This window comes from Lotus japonicus, chromosome 3, assembly GCF_012489685.1.
Source record: "Lotus japonicus ecotype B-129 chromosome 3, LjGifu_v1.2".
NCBI classification, from domain to species: domain Eukaryota; kingdom Viridiplantae; phylum Streptophyta; class Magnoliopsida; order Fabales; family Fabaceae; genus Lotus; species Lotus japonicus.
The window spans coordinates 39,299,133-39,323,553 of NC_080043.1; the positions used below are offsets into that span (position 1 = coordinate 39,299,133).

General features: G+C 37.3%; 1 protein-coding gene across 4 annotated transcripts; it reads right to left on the reverse strand.

The window, feature by feature from the left end:
• Nucleotides 1-475: 475 nt before the first annotated feature.
• On the reverse strand, nucleotides 476-19,932 carry LOC130742547 (homeobox-DDT domain protein RLT2-like). 4 transcript variants are annotated; one of them, XM_057594641.1, is made up of 18 exons: nucleotides 19,227-19,926; nucleotides 18,278-18,760; nucleotides 15,274-15,347; nucleotides 14,647-15,072; nucleotides 14,485-14,574; nucleotides 14,244-14,408; nucleotides 13,936-14,158; nucleotides 12,751-12,851; nucleotides 11,199-11,285; nucleotides 10,857-11,009; nucleotides 10,613-10,768; nucleotides 9,084-9,293; nucleotides 8,313-8,990; nucleotides 7,625-8,185; nucleotides 6,659-7,285; nucleotides 6,416-6,520; nucleotides 2,509-2,772; nucleotides 476-1,551 (listed from the first exon to the last, which is right to left on the reverse strand). In XM_057594641.1, the coding sequence occupies exons 1-18, from the start codon at nucleotides 19,339-19,341 to the stop codon at nucleotides 814-816; spliced, it is 5,256 nt and encodes a 1,751-aa protein (XP_057450624.1). In that variant the 5' UTR covers nucleotides 19,342-19,926; the 3' UTR covers nucleotides 476-813. The 4 variants fall into 4 exon arrangements, with proteins under 4 accessions (XP_057450624.1, XP_057450626.1, XP_057450625.1 ...); XM_057594643.1 differs by lacking the exon at nucleotides 476-1,551 and adding an exon at nucleotides 1,612-1,868 and having other exon boundaries at nucleotides 19,227-19,930; XM_057594642.1 differs by lacking the exons at nucleotides 476-1,551; nucleotides 2,509-2,772 and adding an exon at nucleotides 5,415-5,768 and having other exon boundaries at nucleotides 19,227-19,932.
• Nucleotides 19,933-24,421: the final 4,489 nt, after the last annotated feature.

Here is a 24,421-nt window from a genome sequence, read left to right on the forward strand (position 1 = left end):
TGGTTAGCTTTTGTTCGCTCTAATCATCCTTTCCCATATGTATTCTTTGAGATCTAGTCTCATTTCTGAATATTTATATAGATAAATCCTTTTGCTTTCTAAAAAATAAAATAAATAAATAAAGTATTTATTCCTAAGTCTCCTGAGTACAATAACAGGGGCTTAACTTATATATACTTTTCGGATAGAGTGTGCCTACTTTTAAAGAGCGTATTTGAAACACAACAAGAATACACTATTGATAATGAAAGAGGAAGGGAAAGAGGATAGGGTTTGGGTGGAGGAAAAATTGAATTTTAGAGGTATCATTATTAATTTTTGGTCCTAAAATTTCCTAATTTTGATTTTACACATTCAATTGACACGTCATTCATGATGTGGCCACAACACAAAAGCTCAGATAGGACACATAAGCAAGTCACCTTAGATCATGATTAAACAATGACTAAAACCAGTTTTTTTCTGGAGGTATGGATGAATAATTTTTTTTCCAGCTGCACTTAATCTTATAAAAATGTAGTACAAACATTGTGAAAATAAATATATAAAATGAGCCAATACGAATTTCGGAGAGTGCAAAATGTGATCCCCTTTGAGGATGCAAGACTTTGCCTTAAGCTAACAAGATTTTTCCTGCTGTTGGAAACATGTTATAATGGCAGGGGAAACGAATTTCCTTTCATCATTTTGCAGTCTACCACTACAAATTCTATCCCAAAAAACCTGATCATTGGCCTAATCCTACATTACTAAAAAAAATAAAATTTAACTTATAGACACTAATGGAGTCACTCCATTTAAGTTTTTCTACTTTTAATCACTGTAATCTCTGTTGTCCCCTATATCTGAGTCCCCTCCAATTATATAATCTTCAACATCAACATCAACTTGCCCATATTCTTCATCATCATCAACAACATCAACATCTACATCTACATCATCTCCAATATCCAAATCTTCCACATTATAGTGGCTCTGGTCTATGAAGTTCTCAGGTTTCCCACTAAATGCATCATTATTATCCACCAAATAATCATCATACTTATTGCCTGTTGGTTGATAACTTTCATCTTCATAGCCTGATCTCTCTGAACTACTAGCATTTAGAGCAGTGGCTTCCAAAATACCAGCACTAATCTCCTCTCTGGCAAAGATACCAGGTGATTCCTCCGGGACATTTTTTGGGGTATCCCTCTCAACACTGGTTAGGTCCAAGTTGGCAGCTGGCTTCTGCCAGCTTCTAATGCTTCGAGGACCACGAACACGTCCTCCTTGGTCACTTGGTCTCCCTTTCCATCCAAGTAATTTGCCCATTTTTCTGTTTTTAGAGTTGGTACTTCTCTTTCTAGATTTGGATCTTGAACTAACAACTTTTCCTTGTGATTTTCCACCGCAAGAATGGACTCGGCCTTGTCGAGCCCTTTGTCCTCTGCTGTAGTTCGCAAGGCCAGCACCAAGATCAACACAGTCCTCATGCTCAGCCTGATGTGAAGTTTCAGTGGCACTAGCATTGTAGGAATTTTTTGCAGCAGCATATTTTGATGGAAGCTTCTGATAGATAGATAGATACAACATGTTAAATGGGGAATTCAAACAAAAACAAACATATGCCAATAGTAAGAGCTAATATTTTTATGTTGGTATAAATTATTCAGAAACATATATCATAAAACATCTTCGCTTTAGTTTTCCAGTTCCCTTCTAAAAATTTACAAATTGTCCTAATTTAAACAATTATCCACATCTCTGGTGCAGGCCTAACCCTCTCATTAGTTGGGCCATGAAAAGATCAGGTGCATCTCCCAAAAAAATTGGACTGGTCAGCCTATAATGGGGAGGTTTCTTTTGGTAACACCTGAAAACTCTCCCTGCACCACAAAAATAGCTTCCAGAAATTAATTTCAGAATCATATGGGTGGTGCAATGAGAGTTTTTGGGAGGTAACAAAAGAAGCCCCCAATATAGTAACACTGGCAGGACCCGTTCTAAATGTAGCACCACAACCATCCAAAGTAATTTTCTTTATCAGCACTTCTACTCCCCCCTCCCCTAAGAGCATCTCCAATGCATGGTTGCTAGTTGGGTTGCTTAAACACTATTTCCTTGAGCAGTTTTACTTCCCTTTTTTTAAAGGATGATCACTAACAATGGCCAATTTCCTTTATTAGCAATTTTATTCCCCCACCCCTAAGGACTTGGACAGATTTTCATTTTTTAAAAATAAGAAAGTTTGAACCTTTCAATCTCATTGATCATTTCCCTCAAATTCTTTAACCTTTTCAGTTGTCACTATAGTTCACTTTCAAACCAGGAGTACAAAGCATACAGTATATTAGCAACAATTTCAATTTTCTTTACCAAATTCTATTCTCCTCCCATAAGGACTTGGGCATCTTTTTCATACTTCTTTTAAACAAAAAGTATGAACTCTTCAACCTTATTTTTGTTAAATTCTTTAACTTTTTCACCATTGTTCACTAAAAAAGTAAGAGAACAAAGGATACTCACCACAACAATTCCAATTTTCTTATCCTTCTCAGACTCCAGCTTTTGCCGTGAGGTGTAAAAGATGCAAGCATCAAGTTCCATGAGCCTTAGAGCCACAGCAGATGTTGTGCACGGGACCCAAGGAAGTACAGGTATCCTTTCACCACCTATGAAATCATTAATGGGGCATTCAGAAGTACTGAGAGAACCCAGCAGCTCATGGGCAGTTTCATAGTTTGAAGCCAAATACTCCCTCTTTATGGCACCTTCCAATGCAGTCAATATCTAAGAATGTGATGCCTTACACATTAGTAAAGGAGTGCAAACAAGAAAGCTCATTAAGATAAATGAAGCCTAACATGTTTAGTCTAGGAATAAGTATGAATCGATTTCTGGGTTGAGGAAATAAGCATAAGCAGCAATACTAAATACTAAAATGTTTAAAACAACACAATAACTAGGTACATGCCAAGCTAGTAGGATGAAGAATATACTTCTTTTGGACATAATATAGCTATAATTTCCTCGTACCTCAAAGGACTAAAGAGAATACTGAAGGAAATTATAGCCAGGGTTTAAAACCCTGGCCCGCACAAGCTATGGTTCAGTTTTTATAACACTGAATATAATACAAGAACAATGTTACGTTAACTTATGATCTACCCAACAAGATTGCTACTACAAAGACTTAAAAGGTGAGGTTATTATCCACCACCCAGTTTGGAAGCAGCACTATCCTTCTTCTAGATACCAGTATTTTGAAAATATTACAATCTTTCAATCAGAATAATGATCCTAGATTTCTTAGACTTAATCACTTGAATTTGATGAAAATATTACTTGTATATTTCATTCATAATACTTGACTAGACTACAATATATATAGAGTAACAAAGAGATAAAAAGAAACTAAATCTATCTAAACCTAACTCTATCTAAATAGATATTATCTCTATTTAAATAGATACTAATCTAAAATAGATAAACAAATCTTAACTAAATCTCTATGAGATAGCACTAATAATAAACTAAATCTTAACAGATATTCAACACTCCCCCTCAAGCTAAAGCTTACTTAGCTTTAAGCTTGTAACACATCGAACCCAGGAAGAAAATTATCTTAATATATATCCCTTAATAATGACGGTCTTGGCGAATCTCTGAATTGAATAACCTTTCAAACTTCTAGTAAATTCATGGCGGCAAAAGACAACTTCTCATACTTCAAATTGAATAATCTTTCGAACTTCTGCTAAATCCATGGGCAGGCAAAAGACAACTTCTCATACTTGATCTGGCTGAAATTGATGCAAGGCAGGCAAAAACCAATTCTTCTGGAGTGTCGTAGGGTAGCTGAGCCAGCAAACAAGGGCGAAAAACCAGCAACAATACGCCCGAAAACAAAACAAAGCTGAAGCAACAACTCCCCAACAACAACCACACAGAAATAAAACATACTTGAAGTCAATCGATTGATGGCTTCTAAGACAAACAATGGTGTCAACTTTGACACAGACAACTCTAAAACATTAGAGAGTGGGCCAGCGCAACTCGCAGCTGAAGCCCTAAAACCAGAACCAATAACTCTCAACTAGAGAGTGGGTCAGCGCAACTCGCAGCTGAAGCCCTGAAACCAGAAAACCAAACAATCGAGACAAAACAAACGAAGGTGACACTGCCACCTTCAAAACCAAACCAAACCAAATTGCATAAAGTCAGCCAAGATTAATATAATAATAGCATCTCGAACCATGAGACGCAAACACCAACTCAAGTCTCAAAAACCAATGTGGACCTGAGCGTCAAAACAGAGTTAAAACTCTAAACCAAACCAAACTTGGCCAACAGTGAGATATGGCACGGGAAACGTCCAAACAGGGTCAAAACAGCTGACCCACAAACCAAACAGGGAGAGGAAGACCGGATGATCACAATTGTGAAGGCACAACACACGTTAAAACAGAGGATCCTGAAAACCAAACCTGGCTGATACACAAAGAGGACCAGCGAGAACAAAGCAGCGGAGAGAGCGGTGCAACCTGGCTGATACACAAAGAGGACCAGCGTGAACAAAGCAGCAGAGAGAGTGGCGCGTGGACTTCACACGCAGAGAGATGGGAGGCGTGTGGCTTGGAATCCGGCGGCGGTGGCTGACTGTAGTCTCTAAGATATTTAACAATATCTAACACTTCCCCTCAAGCTAAAGCATATATGTCATATGCATAGCTTGTAACAAATATTATTAACTCGAGAAGCCGCTGCTGCCGGAGAGAGAAATTCCCACAACACTTTCCCTCAAGCTAGAGCATATATATCATATGCATAGCTTGTAACAAAAATAATTAACTTGAGAAGCCGCTGCTGCCGGAGAGAGAAATTCCCAAAAACAATCCAAAAATCTTTTCCAACTCTAAAACCACAACTGTGCCAACCAAAACCAAGAGCAACCCAACACACTAATTGAGAACTGGACTGGACCAAAGAGCCACGTGGTGCTTCATTCTGGCATCATCAGAAACTTCTAATATCACCACTGCTTAAAGCAACATGAAAACTTTTATGTACCATTAAAGACAAACACAAACAAATGCAGTAATCAGAAATTGTTGAGGCTTGAAATTGCCCTTCAGCGCCTACTTCCAACGAGTAGGTAAAGACTTTGCCCCTTTCGCACAGTAGGAAAAAAGAGAGTGAATCTGCGAAATCTGAAAATCTCAACCTTGTCATGAACCAGAATTGTAATGATGTTGGCCGAACACTTTATCACTGTTAAGACTGTTAACACATTAATTTATGAAAAACTGATTTTGAGAAATCGCCACAGATGTAATGATCAATGATCTTTTTTGTGGTTTCTACACCGAATATTCAGTATATGAATTGACAAAGAAGGAAATTGACGAAGAAATCATAGGAGAATCACAAGATGAAGGGCATTAGTAGCGTTCTTTTCCATCAAAAAACTTTAATACCACTGCTGTTGATGAAATACAAAGGAAAGCTCCAACAAAAACCTCTTCTGAAGCTTTACCACCACATAGCGATAAAGTAAGTCCACACATGCACATAAATAGAAAAATCTGAAGTAGGCCTCCAAGAACAGCAAACAATACTCTGGATCTGGGCAAAAAGACCTCTGGAACAGCACCAGGAGGGGAAGACGACCTTGTCTGTGCAATCACGACAGCGAAAGGATGCTTGGAGGGCGGCGCGTTAACATCACGCACCAGGAGTGAAGCCGTGAGTGAAGGGACGTTGACAGTGTTGAACGTCAATGGTGACTGCCAAGAACGTGACAAGGATCACTAGGGTTCCAAGAGAAAGGGAACCATAATCAGAAAGAAACGAGGCCGTAAGAAAACGGCTAGAACTAACAAACGGAAGCAAAGTACGAAAAATAAATCCAAAGAGATTTGGAATGTCACCATGAATAGGATCAAAAACTTGCTCTGATACCAACTTGAATTTGATGAAAATATTACTTGTATATTTCATTCATAATACTTGACTAGACTACAATATATATAGAGTAACAAAGAGATAAAAAGAAACTAAATCTATCTAAACCTAACTCTATCTAAATAGATATTATCTCTATTTAAATAGATACTAATCTAAAATAGATAAACAAATCTTAACTATATCTCTATGAGATAGCACTAATAATAAACTAAATCTTAACAGATATTCAACATAATCAACTAAATGTTTTCCAGCCCTGGCCCCTTATTCAATTATTAGATCTTCCTAATAATCAGAGCATTAGTTAGTCTTTCTGTCTGCAATAGGTAAGGGAAGAACAAGGATCAGCTTTAGTGATATTGTAATGACTAAACCACAAGCCAAAAGAAGAATATTTGAACTTGAGAGTTGAGACAATTAACAACAAATCTAAAGCATGCTCTATCAGGATGCGTTAGATTATAACCTGAAGAAGGTCTTCAGTTGATGAGGAAGCTTCCAGCTTTATACTCCAAGGTTTTCTGTACTTCTCTGTCCAAAGAGGTAGCAGAGCTTCCTGAGGAAGGGATACCTACCATCCATAGCCAAACACTATCAACTCCAATGAACAAGACACAGTAAACAAGACCTTATCTAAACAACTATTCAGAAATTAATTATATCCATCAACTCATAAATCATTGTCATGAAAAATTATATAGGATGTCACCTCAACAACGGACAAGAGGATTTTGAGCAATCTCATCCTCAAAGGAGACGAGGGTGAAAAATAATCAGTGCCAATCTTCACCTTGCCTTCAGAATGAGCAATATGTTCAGAAGAACTAGAGTTGTTCTTACAAGTACTGAAGGTTTTATGACATGAAGGACAACGAACTTCTCCAAAGAAACAGACATGATGGCACACATCACATATGGCCAGCAGTTGGTTACACCTCTTCTTCCCAAACTTCAATGCACATAATAATGGGGAATTTAGGCATTCCTTTCGCATCCATTTCTCAAAGTCCTGATACCTAGTACAAGCATCTTTGTCATCAGCTTCACTTTTTCCAAGTTGGACCACAAAAGATGTTGAGGTCTCTGATGCATCCAAATTATCAATGCCTACAGTAGTAGGACAATGAATATCAGCACTGCAATCTTGCTCAGCCATTTCAACAGCTTCTGTCTTGAGTCTCCTGACTGTATCCCCATTTTGCATTCTCATGTTACTATTTAAGACATTCCTTCTAACAGATTCCTTGAATGACATCTCAACTCTTTCCAACATCATATGCAAGTAGGACTCCCTGATTCCACGGACATCCAGAGATGCCAATAAAGCATCAAAACCCTGCATGCAAATGGAACAAAATGAAAAACCAACACAAAACAGAATATACCTAGGATAAATCAGAAAGTACAAGTGGGAAAAAATAGCTCTATGAGGATAAGACTGTATTTCTAAATGCTCCGGAAATAATGATGTTGAAAAACGTTGCTAATAATTACATACTTGGTAGCAGTAGATGTCATGACTTCCGCAGTAATACACGTATGTTACCTTAGCTACATTAAGCTTGACAAGATAAATGCTCAACATAAAAGGTGGTACAAAGATATTACATAGAGAGATCACTTGCAAATCATATAGCTATCATCATAGATCAGCTAAACCTGAGAGAAGCAATACCTCTTCTGAATCAATCAGCTTCCAACACCCATCACGTAACTCCACAAAAATCCTGCCACAGCCAGGATCATTACGAGAAGCAGATGTAATGAACTGCCAGTATCGATTACGCCTTCGATCCAAACCAAGAGGCAATGCCCTATACATATAAGTCTGTTCAGCCAAGTGGCCAATGTATGATTTTAAAATTGACCTTGATTTTTCAGCAGCATATCCTGATTGTTGGAAAGAATAATTATCTGGGCCCGTAGAGCAATCTTGCATGTGCATGTTAACTTCTAATGGGGAACTGTGAAGATTGTTTTGATTTTCCTGTAGTGCATTTGTCTGTTCAAGCTGGTCACAAGGAGTGAGTAAATCCTTGTCATGTTTTACGTCAGCAGTAGGCAATGCGCACTGTTTACCCCCTTCTGATAGAAATGCAACAGCTGGTTCATTCTTATTGCAAAGATAAGAGATAGGCTGCATCTTAACAAAATAATCCTCTTTGATACGGCGTTTATCAAGCTGTGCTTCTGCCCACATCTGCTTCTTCAAAGCATTTGCTGCTTCCAGACGTTCCTGCCACATTGCTCATCAGAAAACCATCCATAGAACATATGTACATGCACAAAACACATACCACAAAAAAAGTTTCTTAGGCCACAGACACAATGAGAAATGAAAGTATGAAACTAAAAGAATATACCTCAAGTGCAACACGGATTGAATTTCCTTCAGTTGCCACACCAATCAAAGCAACAAAAGCCTGAAGACGCTCCTCCACGCTAAGATCTGAATACTCTCCCTCCATAAGCCCCTGTACCCATGGTTCACCTGGAATGCTATCATCAACATCCTCACCGTCTATATCAGAAATAGTCACAGCATTGCTGCAAACAGCAATTTTACTAGAGGTGCTCACAATTTTATGTTTGTTGAGGCCTTCAGCTACAACGGGAGCTAAACCCTCATCCACTTTATCAGGCCAAGCATCAGTAGTTTGTAAAACCTCACCATTGTCCTTTCTACTTTCGATTACAGTGTTTTCACTAAATCCCAAAGAATTGGAAACCTCTTTTTTCTTATCTGTTTCAGTTTCTAAATCATCAATCTCGGGATCTTCTGCCACATCACTTTCAGAATCTTCATCCTTTTCACCATCATCAACGTCTTCTGCATCCATAAACCCACTTTTGAATATCCTGATTCTTTCCCTAGCAGCTGAATAAATTGCTACAGAATCAGCTGGGTCCTTTCTATATGCAGGACGTACACAATATGTTGAAGGAGCTGTCCTTTCAAATAGTTTTGTATCCCTAGACAAAGCAGCTGATATAGAAGCTTCTGGAGTTTTGCTAGTTGTAAGGTCACGAAGTCCAGATTTCTAGATAAGAAAAAAGAATATCAACAAGAAAACTCAATAATTAACACACTACAAGTCTACAACAAAGAACATGTCCAGTCAGAAAAGTTTTACCTGAATCTTGTCTGCAACTTCTAATATATTGAGGCCTTTGCTTCCTTCGAGCGAAAGGACATGAAATGCAGCGTATTTAACTGTGCCAGGCGTCAATCGATGCCTAGATCGTCTTGGGTTAGATAATCCCTTCTCTTGCATAATAGCAACAGCATTTTTTGCAGCTGCTCCACTGCGTAGATTAGAAATTATATCCTTACCATCACTGCCCTGCACTTGCAACCCAAAAGGAGGTAGAGTAAAGAAAGGAAACAACAAAACCGAAAAAAACAAATTAGAATTAGAATCACAATTTCATTATGGAATGCTAAGTAAATTCTTTTCAATGCAATAGATATAATTTTTAATGATGAATACAATTACATATTTACAAACACGACAAGCAAGTAAGTGCTTTACTGCTTTACTTCATCAATCATTCTTCTGAAACCTGTAAAGCAATTTCCTCATAACTCCACTGCATGTCAAAGGGAGTGAGGGAGAGTTATTAGGACCCAATTCGATCCCAGCTCCCATTCAAAAAGAAAAAGTTAAACAAACTTCATTTTTCTGTTGTTTACATTGTATTATATTAAATTAAAAAACTATAAAGTTTTGAGCCTCTTAGAGGTTGTTTGTGAGTTAGTTTTTGGAGGTTTTTGGGAGGGAAAGGAAGGGGAAGGCATATTTTTTATTTTCAAATAAATAGTATCGAATTAGATGATTCTTAAAAATTAAATCTATGAAATGATAAATTAGCATAAACACAATATACTAATAACTTATTTATTATAAAAAAATATTACGTAAATCTTCTAATTTGAAAAATAAAAATATGCCATCCCCTTCCTTTCCCTCCAAAAACTAACTCACAAACAACCCCTTAGAATTCAAACTAGGCTTAACTCTACCCCAAAAGCTAGCTCAGGGATGAGGATTGATTTACCCATTATAAGGACTAGTTTGGACTTGGTCATATCTCTAGTTAATATGGGACCTTAAAACCCCCCTCACGCCCACAGCTAGACATATGGAGCGTGAAGTTTGCAAGACTGGACTTATGCAAGTGGCCCAATAAAAGGATCTAGAATATGCTCTACTACCATATTAAAATTTGTGCTAGGTGTAACTGTACCCCTATGGTTGAGAACTGTTCCACCCTTTATAAGGATTTAATTTCGCTATATCTCTAGTCATTATGGGACCTTAACAGAGCCCATAGATGATATCCTATAATTTACTCCTTTGCAACATTTTATGCAAGTTCAGTTTTTTAAACAAGCCATTGGCTTAAAGGATAAAAAATCCAAATAATTGTTTGTAAAAGTTACCTATTTCTTATGGCGCTCAGAAAATGCAAACTCTCGAAAACGAAAAGAAGTTTAATTATTGCATGTGGTAACTAAGATGGCTGACAATAGATTTTCTATTGAAACCATTAGTGATGTGTAAGAAATATAATATAAAGTCATTCAAAGTCCTTTACCCAATAGCTTAAGCTTTTGGGAATATTGGTTCTTGACATGATGAATAGAGGAAATATAAGTTACCTCATCGTTATTGCCAGAGAGAGCCTGCTCAATATTCCGTTTCTTCAATTTAGGCCCAAATCCTGCTGACAATGCAAATTGTCGCAAAATCTCTGGCCATGTTAATGGATTTAAGTGACTTTGCCAATTTCTTATATCAAAACCCCACAAATATGCCTGACAGAAGATTCCAAATAAGTCTATTTTAGTTTAAGCAAAGAACAAAGGAAGTAGATTTAAAGCTGGAATGATGAAAAAAAATTACCCCTTCAACAACGTGGGGATGTCCCCCACCAGAATTGGCAACATTGTTTTGGTTAGCCCCTAACCCAGTAAAGGGTGTTCTTGCAACATCTTCAATATCTTTTATAATGCATCTCAGAAGAGCAATATGAATCTCACCTAATAACCTAGAGTCCTGCAGTAATAAGAGATAAAATATAGATCCCTTGTCACAAATAACTGTATTTCCAGGTTCATTGTAAGTTATGTTCAGTGTATTGTGTAAATAATCAGGAAAACTGTAATTTAGGACAAGACAATGTGGATAGGGATCATAAAACGTGGAGATAACCTGGCAAGCAAATATGGAGAAAAGAATACTTACATAGTCATGAAAAGCTTGTATAAGTTCATCCAAGGTAAACGGCCATATTCCAAGAACGTCAGCAAACGTAATCAAGAACTTCCAAACCTAAATAGAAATCATTTATATTCATAATAGTTCACAGAAAATTTGGCAAGCCACGGACAGTATCAAAATAAAATATAATATTTTGAACAATTTGGTACAGGCGTAAAGCTTAAATGCTTGAGCCATGCTGACAAACTCTCCATAAACAAAACTAAGAACAACTAGAGTACAGGATTCATCTACGGATTTGATGAGCCAGTGCAATCAGAGAGAAGACAAATGACAAAAGATCTTAATTTCCAAAGCGGTGAAGCAGATTAGATGTTTCAATAGCAATGTGTTTCACTTAAAAGAAAGGCCAAGCAGAAAACAAAATCCGCCATTTGCCACAAAATATAATGATGCACAATCAGCAACATATTTGAACAACAAATATGAAGCACCAATACATGCATTTTCTTCATGTATCAGTATCAGATATTAAAATTTGGGAGACAAAACTCAACCCAAAAACTAGCTCAAGAGTTAAGGATTCCCTTCCAATATGTAAGAGCTATCTTGGACATAGCTCGAGTTAATGTGGGACTTCTCAACACACACCCTCACACCCAGAACTAGACATCTGGAGTGTGGGATATGCAGGAATGAATATCTGAGTGTGCCCCATATACGGGTGGTCTCCACTTTAACGAATTAACGGATCTAGGATAGGCGCTGATACCATATTAAAATTTGGGAGACCTAACTCAACTAGCTCAAGAGTTGAGGATTGCCTTCCCACATATAAGGGCTATCTTGGCCATATCTCTAGTCAATGTGGGACTTCTCAACAAGATACATATCAAAAAGATTAATACCAAAATTCTTGGATAGTTCATCAATACTCTTGGGGAAGTTTGAGATACAGCTTGGACTTGGACCCTTGCATCTGAATACATAACTCTTCCGCTCAATTAAGACAACACTCCTCATTCTTTTGATCTCTATTTTCTACACAAGTTCCAATATCAACACAACATCTTCTATTTACTAACTCTACCTCAACACATGATTCTATTATCTATTTAAGCCCATTCCAACGCATGCCTATTTGTATCTTCAAGTTGTTGCATACTTTTCAACTTTCACAATTATGTTTGTTACATAATAGTAGCCTCTTTTAATTAGATACTTATTACAAAGTCCAAGCACACAACATCAAACCAGAACCAGGTATCGTTTTTATTTATTTATAAAAAGTATAATTTTCAGAATGCAATTTTTATTTTTATTTTGTTTTACGATTTTTTTAATAAATATCTATTTATGCATAGTATCAGATATGCATCGCATTATCTGTGTACCATTACCACATAGAGCATAACTAGGTTACGTTACAGCTTTTATATTGGTGACGAGGGATAGCTTATCTCACCTAAAGTTAACCTCAAGGACAGTAGTAACATCAAAGACGCAGAAAATTCCATCAACCAGTCAGAAAAGCAAAAGGCAAAAATAAATAAATAAATGGGAAAAACAATCTTACCATCAGAAGATTTCCTACATTCTCATCAGAGTCTGACCAAGGTTGAATTGAAAAGGCTTGTTTCAACTGTACTGACTTTGGTGGGAAAGAAGTCTGCTCATCTGAAAACCCCGTGCATGTTTGGTTTTGATTAATACATATAGAAAAAATCACCTTAAGAGGGGGGGGGGGGGGGGGGGGACTTTCTAGTAAGAAGATTTTGATTATTAGCTGTTTCGAACACAAAATAAGCAAATCCAAATACACATCAAATTCCATCAATGGCTGCCTTAAGATGAGCACTCAATATTTCAACCATCAAAACCAGAAATTATCATATAAGCAGAAATATTATGAATTTGGATAAAACAACAAGGACAAGTTAAAGCTAGCCAATCAACTTACAAGTGTCTACAAAGTGATACCTCAAAACAGTAACTATATCAGGATAGAAACTTTCAAATTTGGAGTAGTCATTCCTAGGATAAACTATACAATGAAATTTTTTGGCAGGTTCATTGAATTTAGAGTTCACTAAGTTTCATGATTTTGCCATTACTGTTAAAAGTAACAAACACAAATGACAAATGGTTGATTTTTCAACCTCTCAATTCACCTTATAATTTGAATTTCTAACCTCGTACTATTGTAGGAGAAAATGGCACAATTTGCACAATAGCTAAATTTTAACTCAAACATACAAGAATCATTCAAAAGAAAAAATTTCATTCACATAAATACAAGTACGATACAATGAGCTGTGGCCCAACAGTTGCCTTGTGACATTGTGATAAAGAGTTCTAGTGGAGAAAAAATAGTCTCGTGAACATAACAAAATGATTGAAGTCCTGTGACATTGTTTTAATAAGAATACACAGGTATATTCTCAATGTAACACTAACTACAAGTGAGAGATACCCCTTGGGACAGTTATTTATAACTTCGGAAAGAGAATAATTTCTACATTTTTCCCTGTTTACACAATTTTTTTATCATTTTTTATCTATCTGTCATTAGACATGATTAATAAAAAAACACTATGACCCTTGTTTGATAAATATTGCCACCTTGTAGGAAAAGACTTTGGTGGTGGTGTTGTATCCACAGTCAATTTGCAGCGTAAAAAAACTTAATTTCATTGCTTTCACAATGAGTTAGATGCAGAGCAGATCAACAGAATAAACATTTAAGTGTCAATTTATTCACCTTGATATAAGTCAAGATTTTGCATAGTTTCATAGTCAAGAGCCAGTATTGAAGAAAGCCCCTTCTTTGATGCAGCTAACTCCATAAGTTCCAGACGTTCATCGTCAATAAGTTCCATTGATTCTTTGGCCATTCTACGGGCAATAGCTCTTTCATTGGAAGCTTTGATCCTCGCTGCCTCTTTAACCCTGCGAAGCTCTTCCTTCTGTCTCAGTTTCTCAGCCTACAAGAATAAATAACGAATAGAATAAGCATCATTTATTTTCACACTAAAGATTGGAGTGAATTGGCAGAACAAGCTTACTTACTCTGATTGATTCCTTCTGTAAGAACTTCTCCCGCCGCTCAAGTTCCCGCCTCTGTTCTCTTTGAAGCCTCTCCTCCTCTCGCTGTCTTTCACGCAATAACCTTTCCTCTTCCTTCTGCCTCTCACGGTTATGCCTCTCCATTTCTTTCTTTATTTGCTCCTCTCTCTTGAGGTGTAGAAGAACAGTATTAGCTAAAGAATAAATATAATCATCAAATGGGGGAAATAAAAACTGCCCATACCTTTTGCCTTAGAATATCCTGTTTTTCAAGCTCTTTTCTAATTCTTTTCTCTTGTGCTTCAAGTTCCCGTTGCATTCTAGCCTCTTCAATCTGCGGCAAGACAAGTCAATGAGCAGCCATTCAATTGTGATAAAAACATGTCAGCATTGTCGGTGGAGATACCTTTCGCTTCCTTTGAAACCTTGAAAGTTCCTCCTCATGGATAACCCTCCTATTAGATGGCATTAGAGGGCTGTCAATCAGAGTTATTGGGTGAGCCCCATTATGAGTTTCGAAAGTTGCATCAATAAACGGGTTCTTTTGTAGAACATCATTTCCTCCTGAAGCAGAAGGAAAAAGATGATTCTGCCTTCCTTGCTCGGACAAAAGATTTAGACGAGGTATCTGACCTTGAACTCCATATCCATAAGGGGCAGATTCATTCCCATTAAGGCAAGATCGCCCACTAGGTAATAATGTCCTACGATGTGGAATGCCATCAGGAGAACTAAAGTGGATGGAGGGGGAAACTCTCTCATATTTCTCGATTTTAACAGTTGGCTGCTCTGGAATAAATTGATATTCATGGAGAGTCCTTGATGAAACACCCTAGAAAATTATTTTTTTTAGCAAAGAGATAAAGATGCACATAAAAATTGTTTTTACACCTATGATAAAGAATTATAATGAATGAATATACAGATAAAATATAATATTCATTACTTATAGTTGTAACGAAATAACTTTTATAGCAGTACATTTTAAAACAATGCAATGGGAGAAAGACAGAAAGCAGAAAAGAAATCCAACCTTGTCCAGCTGTTCATAAGTTTTTGCCTCCAAGGTCCTTCCAGATTGCCTGTGTTGACCCATTGTCACAGCCCCTGGAAAAATGGACGACCATGCCGAAGATTCAATATCATTAATACTAACTGCAAAAAGCCATGCCAACTGAAACAAGTTGACCAAACTTCTCTCATTCACAACGATAACAAGGATATGTTCAGAATATTGTCTATGCAGTATGAACTCTTTCCAAAATAACTTTTTAAGGGCCATTTGCTTTTGCTTTTTAAGCATAAAATGCTTTTTATCTCAAAAACAAGTTTAACATTTTTATCATAATTAGATGATTTTTTGGAGACAAAAGTAAAAATATGTATAAAAACTGTTTTAGTACCCTTATTATTAGCTAAAAATAGTAGCTTTGGGGGGGGGGGGGAGCTCTATGAAACAGCTATATCATAAGAGCGCTGTTTTAAAAAGCTTGTCAAAATGCACCATAAATCTTTTATTGGCCTCAAAAATCATATTTCAATCATTGAAGCTCATACAAAGAAGCACGAGCAAACCAAACTTCTCTAATGCACAATGTTCAAAACACCCTTTCGAGAATCCCTTTTCAAACTTTAAAGAGCTCAATACTCAATAGTGATTTTTAGCCTTAAGAAATCAGATTTTCATTCCTAAAATGCAGTAAGATATGGCACTTCATAATTAGCAACAGAAAAAGATGTCAAATACCAGTTTTCAAAAGGGAGATAAAAAATTGAAAGCATATAGATAGATATTATTTCCTTTAAATTGACAGATGACTGCACCACAATTAAAATGGAATATTACCCAATCAAATCCAGATGAAGACTGATTTATTCAAATCATTTTTAAAAAATTACTTACATGACAAGTGTATTCAGAATAAGATCTCAATATAAACCTAAATTTCTTAACCTTAAGAGCAACTAGCTACTTGTAACTTATTTTAATAATTATTTGGGTTTGGTCTGACTAATAAGCAATAAAATTACTCCATCCGTCCCCGAATGATAGCTCAAGTGGCAAGAGCTGGCGGACGTATGGGTTGGGGAGGGGAGGTCTAGGGATCAACCCTGGAGGTGGGCTGTAGTTTATCTTTCTGATGTACCAAAAAAAAATTACTCCATCCAAATGCACAGAAGAATTCGTAAATTATGTGCTTGTGACAATGAACACACTTATCAGGTATCAGCCGAAAGTATAAGTTGATCCATTGGGTCATACACACCCTATAATGATATTTCAAATATTTTGTATGAGAAGAATGCTAGCAAGTAGCAACACACTCCTTCCAATACACACTCCTATTGGCTAAAGTTCATGTGGATCCCACCAAACTGGAAGTGGAACCTATCAAATTAGGTATGGGGACCTGGACCATACATGAATTTCAACCAATAGAAGAGAATGTGCTGGAAAGTATGTTGCTACTTGCTAGCACTTGAACCCACAGTAGTGTAAAATTCTTAGTCTCCAGCATCGTTGAATAAATTACTATCTATCAAACATCAAAGCATGCATAATAGTCTATAATTCAACATCTCCACTACCAATGCTGCATTTGCCTATAATTTCTATACTACAGAGCAAGCATTTTACGAATACATGTATAAATACATATGCACGCAATATATACTATTACTACCTCCGGTCCTTATTATAAGAACCACATTCAAGGTAAAGTTTGGTCATTTTAATAAGAATGCATTAATTATTTTTTGACAAAAATACCCTTATATGATCAGATTCTCTCCCCTTCCACTCCCCAATGCATTAAAGATGAAAGAAATTTAAAAAAAGTGGGTTAAGGCTAATTTTAGAAAGTTAATGTAAATCAAGTACAAATTTAATGCTAACGACTACATTAACAATATTTCTTAATGGAAGTGAAGTAGTTATTTAGTTCCTATAATAAGAACTGGAGGTAGTATATACATATATGTATGCATGTATGTATATATATATATATATGCTAATATGCATATAATTATATATATGTGCCTGTTTGTCTCTGTGCATGTGCGTGTGCGCGTGCATGGATGTATATGCATGCAGAGCGCAAGTCATGATTTGTTGACACCAAGTGTAAGTATTGGCATATTAACACCTTTTAATAACTTTTCATACAAGATAATTTTAGAAAGTGGCTTAAGGGTAACTTTAGAAAGTTCAATTAAATTGATGACAATTTAATGCTACCAGCTGCATTAACTATATTTCTTAATGGACGTGAAGTAGTTATTTAGTTCCTATAATAAGGACAAAAGGTAGTATATACATATATGTATTTATGTACATATATGTATATATATGTAAGTATGCATATACATATGTGTGTGCGTGCATGAATGTATATGCAAGTAAAGCGCAAGTCAGGATTTGTTGACATCAAGTGCAAGTATTGGCATACTTACACCTTTTAATAACTTTTCATACAAGATAAATTTTTCCAATCTAACTCTTGAACTGAGAGTTCTCATGAAGTAAATCATGTCAAAAGAATTACATACAACTAAAAAACGTATAAAATGCTATTTAAAATATAAGAAAATATCTACAGTCAAACTATATATCTATAGTGTCCAGATTATCCAAAACCTGAATACCTGATCCATAATCATCAACATAATATCACAAGTTTAATGATTGAATTTGTTAATTTTGCATTCTACAAAAAAATATTGAGGGTGTAAGTATGTCCAGACTTACACCTGGTGTCCATAAATCCTAACTCTCTCTCTCTCACCACATTCACACACGCAATTTATTTCCTTCAAAACTAATTAAAGAAAACAGAATTAATTCCTCTATACCAACAAATTATCTATCGCTGACAATAACGTGTCCATCTCTCATTGGAATTCATACGTAACTAAGCCAAGAGCATAGACATGATACAATATATGGATAAAACTTTCTGATTAGCATAAAATAGTATCCCCTTCCCTTCCTTTCACTATATCAGTCCTTAGTAAGTGCAAATAGAATACTAAGTTACCTATTGGTGCACCAAATGCACCCGGTGGCAAAGAATCAAATTCCATTCCCAGAATCGGTCCATCCTCTCTTAATGGCTCCCCCAACTGTCTTTCCATAAATGCAATAGCTCGCAGCTCCTCTCTGGTCTGATGAGGTTCATTGTAACTACTGCTCTCCATTGCAGGCAACCCAGCAGCCCCCATAATAGGAAAGGCCATAATCCCAGGCTGTGGCACAACTCGCCACGAGTCAGGATGACCAAATGGCCTCAACTCAGAAGCCACACCACCATCATGCTTGACATCAGCCTTTGCTACTTGTTCAGCACGCTCACCAACTGGACCTGAAGTCGGCGGTGAGTCATTTAGCAGCTTGTTGGACCCCGGCGTAGCCTTCCTGTCCTTCAGTCTCCGGTGACAGAACCACATCTGCAATTGACGATCTGACAGACCTAATTTCTCAGATAGCTCAGCCCGCAGCACCTCCCCAGGGTAGGCCTCCACTGAACCAAAAATGCACAACCCCATTAAACAAAATTCCACATTTCAGCACAAATTCACATTACAGGTCACAACCCCATAAAACAAAATTCCACATTCCAGCACAAATTCACATCTTATGTTAACAACCCCATGAAACAAAACTTCAAATTTCAGTATAAATTCACATCACAGTTAATAAACCCATAAAACAAGCATTCCACATTCCAGCACAAATTCACATTACAAGTCACAACCCTATGAAACAAAACTTCAAATTTCAGTACAAATCCACATCACAGTTAACAAACAACCCCATAAAACAAAAATTCCACATTCCAGCACAATTTCAAATCCCAAGTAACAAAAACTCACATTCCAGCAAAAATTAACATCCCAAGTCACAACCCCAGAAAACAAAATTTCACATTTCATCAAAATCACAACCCAATTAGAAAAAAAAATGGGTGAAATTTTACTTTCACATACCAGCATAAGTTTTCTCAAGAAGCTCCAACTGTGAAGCAGACTTCATTTTGCGCTTGACCTTGTTCTCCCCCTCTGGTGTATTCTTCTTGTTCTCTTCCTCCGAACCACACTCCATAGCCAAAAAATCAAGCTCACACTCGCACAAAACACTCACAAATTGAACCCTAATGAACAACAAGCCAGAGCCAGAGCTTCTCTCTCTAACATTTCAGATTCCCTCTCTCTCTCTCTATATGGGTTTGTGTGTGATTGAGATATGCGGTTAGATTTGGGGAATAACAAAAAACACAAGAATGAATAATAATTAAGATTATGGAGGAAAATGAAAATAATAGAAAAGGGGTTTGTGTTTGTGTGATGAACTGTGATTATTGAAAAAGAAACTAGTAGGAACAAACGAATCAACAGTGTTGCTGCATTTCCCAAACGCTGCCATCAAAAATTGTTTTTTTCTTTTTTTTAATCTCTCTCTTTCTCTCTGTTTTTGATTTTTAAGTTTTATCGTAGTAATGTGTTGTGTTCGATAAAATGACCCAGAAGAAAAAGAAAAAGAAAATGGAATTTATATACTAATAAATTGTTTTGATTTGCGTGAGAGATAGATAGATGAGCAATGAGAAATTGATTCACAAAGGAATGTGATTGTGATTTGTGTGTGGTTTGCAATTGAAGTTGTTTCTCTCTCTAGATTTTGGGTGGGTTTTTGGGTTTTGGGCGCAGCGATCATTGGATCTTTATTAATCCGTTTCTTCGTACTTCGTTCCATTGGTTTGTAAATGTTCTTCTTTCTTGGTACGACACTGGTAGTGTCGTTTCATGACTTGTTCTTTAAACATTCAGTGCGTTTTGAGCTTGCTTGTAACCGTGGTTAAAAAGATAAAAACAGGTTTTGGGTTTTATTTCTTTTATGATGAGAATCTAGGGGCGCATCTTTAAACATTTCCGGGTAAGTGAAGTTGGGAATGTAACATTCTCATGTTTACTATAAGTTTTAGAAAAATTAGTATTATGAATTTTCAAGCATGCAATTTACCTTGTTTTCTCCAAATTTTATTCTCATGTTCAAGGATTGATATCTTTCTCTTCCCCACTAACTTTTATTTTTACTTCAAATTTAAATTTTTTAATTTTTTAATTAAATAAATTTTAAGAATATACCTAAGAATTAAACATATTAACCAAACATTTTTTTGAAAGATGCCCGAGAATAACATTCTCAGAATAATGTTACTTTCACACCTTTGTTTGAGGTAAAATGAGGTAGAATGAGGAGAGATAGGAAGAAAAAAAAAGTAAGAGAGAGAAAGTATGAGATGTGATACATGATAAGAGAATAGAGATAGAAATAAAAATAGATGAAAATGAAGTGTTTAAAAAATGAGGTGTGTCTATATTATTGACATTCTCATCGTAATATTCCCAGAAATAAGATTCCCCTCATTTTCTTGTAACAAACGCCCTCTAGGTATTCACCGTGGATAGTATTGGTAATTTATCTTACCGCGAGTGTTCGTACTAAGCGGTACATGTGTTGACTATAAAATGTATTCATTCTTATAGGTAACGACAACAGAGGTAGGGATGATGTCACGACCCAAAATCCTAAGCCGTGACCGACGCACAGACTAACACCCTAGTCTGGCAAGCCTCAATCTCACAAAATCGTTTTCCAACTATTTTCCAAAACTTATACAAGTTCTCTATATTTTATAATAATTCAGCGATATCTCTTTTGTAAATTTCAATAACTACAAATAACATCTGCCAATAAGCTCTTCCATAGCCAGTATTTCAAGTAAAATATAAAATCAACTGAGGCACTCAAGTGTCAACTCTTGAAAATAAAAATAACAAATAACAACCCCAAATCTGAATCCACCTAGGTATCCTTATAGCTGCAGATAACCAAGATTAAATGAAAGACACCAATGTGACGACCTGCCAAATGAAATAAGTCGAATGATCTAAAACTGACAACAATCTGCTACTCAATTGCCTGAAAATCTGTGGAGGGAAATAAGGAATGGGGTAAGTCACAAAGACTTAGTGAGCAGTCAACAACCACCATGAACAGGAAAGGGAAACAGAATAGGCACGAGTTTTTCTCTCTCAACTCAGTATAAACAATTTATATCCATAATAATACCATTTTAAATCATCTCAACAATGAACTTGACAAAAAAATCATAAAGTTCATTAATAACCACTTCAAATAAATACATTTAAAATCATGTCCTGATATGAAAACATAATACCATAAATTTAATATCATAGGGTCACACATGTAGAACCGTGAGGAGGCTCCATCTCGTTGATAGCCCTCTCCTCCTAAGGGATGGCCTCTCTGATAGGGGCGGCTCCATCTAACGGATAGCACTTTCCTCCCTCACATCATATATCGTATCGTATCTCATCGGGGGAAGCCACATCTCGTTGATAGCCCTCTCCGTGCACTGACGGCTCCATCTAACGGATAGCCCTCTCCTCCCAGAATCAATCTAGCTAGGTGCTCCTAGGCCGTTACCTCCATTAACGGCTACGGGGTTCTATCAAGGATCCCCAAAACCGTTTTCTCAAACCAGTTCAAGTCTCGTCAAAAGTCTCATAATCAACTTTCCAAGTTCACAATCTCAGTTTCACATAATTTCCAAAGTCAAAGCAATATAAATTATTGTTTCATATCAGTTCATAATCAGACTCAAATCAACTTCATAAAACCAGCTTTCAGATAATTCACGAATTGTAAAGCATGTTTCCCCAATTTTCAAATGAATAGGTAATATATCAAAATAATTAAAAATAGCAATTATTGAGTAATAAAATTATGCCACAATGATTGAAAACCACTCACAACTAAGACGAATCAACTAAACCGCTCTCAACAGCTCCACGCCAACCGAACGAACCACTAGCCGATAAATCTGAACACCAAAATTAACCTCAAACCTTCAACATTTATTACCCTTTTTACATACTATCCATGAGCAACCATAAAATTCTCAATTGTGTAACTAAAGCCCTAAAAATAATTCTACTTAATTACAAACTGTGCTATAATGCTATTATTGAAATTTGTGGATTGAAGGTATACCTCAATAGCATCCAAAGAGCAATTTTTGTAGAGTGGGCACTCTTCTCCTTCCTCAAAGCATACATCATTAATCCAAAAATTATGTCAAGAACCCTTCAACTCAAATTCCGAATTTCCCCTTCATGATTGTGCATTCCCATGATTGAATTTGGTGTAATTCTAGTGAAGGAAAGAAGATTGAAGAAGAGGATAGATGAGGGGCATTGTCACATAGGCAAAACGAGGGAGAGAAAATGAGATGGGTCGTGGGTTTTGGTTTTAGAATAGGGTGGGGTGGGGGCTGCGTTGGCTTTAAAATGCCTGGTAGGTTAGGTTTTTTTTTTCCCCCTTTATATCTACATATATATTTTTTTTCATTACTTTTATTTTGTCACCTTTTTTTTATACGGACCGTTTCAATCTTCCCCCCTTAGAAAAATTCGTCCTTGAATTTAAATGTTTTTAGCTAACCTAAAATTTCATACAAGAGTGGATATTTCTCACGCATGATTGTCATGGTTCCCAAGTCATCTCTTCGCCATGTCATTCTCGCTTAAACACTTTAAATGAACCAATAATCTTATAAAACAGATATGTAACACCCCGATTTCCAGGTGTCACTTTAGTAACAAAAAATAAACTTTACGCGAAAACCGGTATATTTTTTTTTCGATTCCTTTTTAAGTTAAAGCGATAGAAAACAAAGACATAACCCAGCAGCTAAACTAACCGATGTACAACATATATAAACAGGTACAGCCTCGGCTGCACGTCAACGTCACGCGCACTCGCAGTGACCTCAAAGTAGTGTGCCCGTTGGCAAATATGTACAGAACCAGTAATGTAAGTAAGAAAGTTTTAAGTACAGTCATCCAAGAGAAAGTCGGCTCCAAAATGGCCTAAACAAAAGACCCCTATAGTCCGACACTCTCTGTGATTCCTCATCAAGAGAACCACACAAAAGCCATGCATCGGGAACCTACCCTGTCCCAAAAGTAAGACGAATCAGAGCTCTACACAAAATATGACGCTGCCTAACCTACCCTCCCAGTACCGCTCATAGCTCCTCCTCCTCTCCCTCGTCGCTCGGCGAGTAGCTATCCACATCGCTGTCGGAGTCAGAGTCGGAATCCATCGTAATCATCTCGGTGTCCAAGTCCACGACCTCCCTCCTAACTGTCCTGCGCACCGTCCTAGTCAAGCCCGTCTCAACATCCACCTCTCCAGTAAGAACATCCTCCTCCACCACCCGAACCAGGGGTTCCACACGGTAGCCGCGCGGTGGAGTAAAAGGAAAACGGCGAGAGGCAAACGAAACAACAGACTCCCTCTTCGGCTCCACGAGCCTCGAGGACGACGCCACGTCGGTAGGATCGATAGCAGTAGCAGGAGGTGGCGCAACAGGTGCAGCAACATCAACCTCGATCTCAGATGGGTCCTCGTCATCAGAAGAAGATGAAGTCGGAGGTGGTGCAGGTGGTCCTCGACCAGTACCTGGTCCACAGCGAACCGAAGGCGGCAAGTCAAAGCTCAGCTCCATGCGTCGTAGCACTCCCCTCGTCAAACGTCCACGCTCGTCTGTCCGGTCCTCCATGACCCTTCCCTGGTACGTCGCTCGATGACCCACAACATCGATCACCCAAGCGGTGGGGGCATGACGGTCCACCAACTCAAACCTGATCCCCCCCGAGGGAGAGACCATCGAAAACCAGTCCGCCATCGACATCTGGCAGCATGCCGACCGCCCAAACACAAACATGAAACCAAAGCCAAGGCGCTAGGGTCAACTCACGGAAATAAGTAATTATACACTCAACATGTGATTGGGGTATAGATATATATGTTGATATATATATATAAATAATCCTAGAATGTTATTGGCTCTAACAATGCTTCAATAATTCAAACAGCATACAATTCCAGTCAGAGTGAATGTATGCGTGAAATGCAATTCAATATGATCCGGATAGTTGTTTGGGATGGGCACCACGAGACCGCACGACACAGGCCTAGTGTCGCTAACTCTGCTCGGATGTCGCTTACAAACCCATGCATACTCGGATCAGCCCCAACCATCAATGGTCGTGCCACTCTGCCCGCTATGCTGAAGATACACCCAGGTGTT

Bases quoted from the DNA above. Each gene is read 5' to 3' on its own strand.
- LOC130742547 (XM_057594641.1), bottom strand. From the start codon at position 19,341: ATGGAGTGTGGTTCGGAGGAAGAGAACAAGAAGAATACACCAGAGGGG. The intron at 10,769-10,856 runs GTAATTTTTTTT...ATCTTCTGTCAG, and splicing joins ATCCCCACGTTGTTGAAGGG to GCATATTTGTGGGGTTTTGA. The intron at 8,186-8,312 runs GTATATTCTTTT...GCAATGTGGCAG, and splicing joins CAATCCGTGTTGCACTTGAG to GAACGTCTGGAAGCAGCAAA.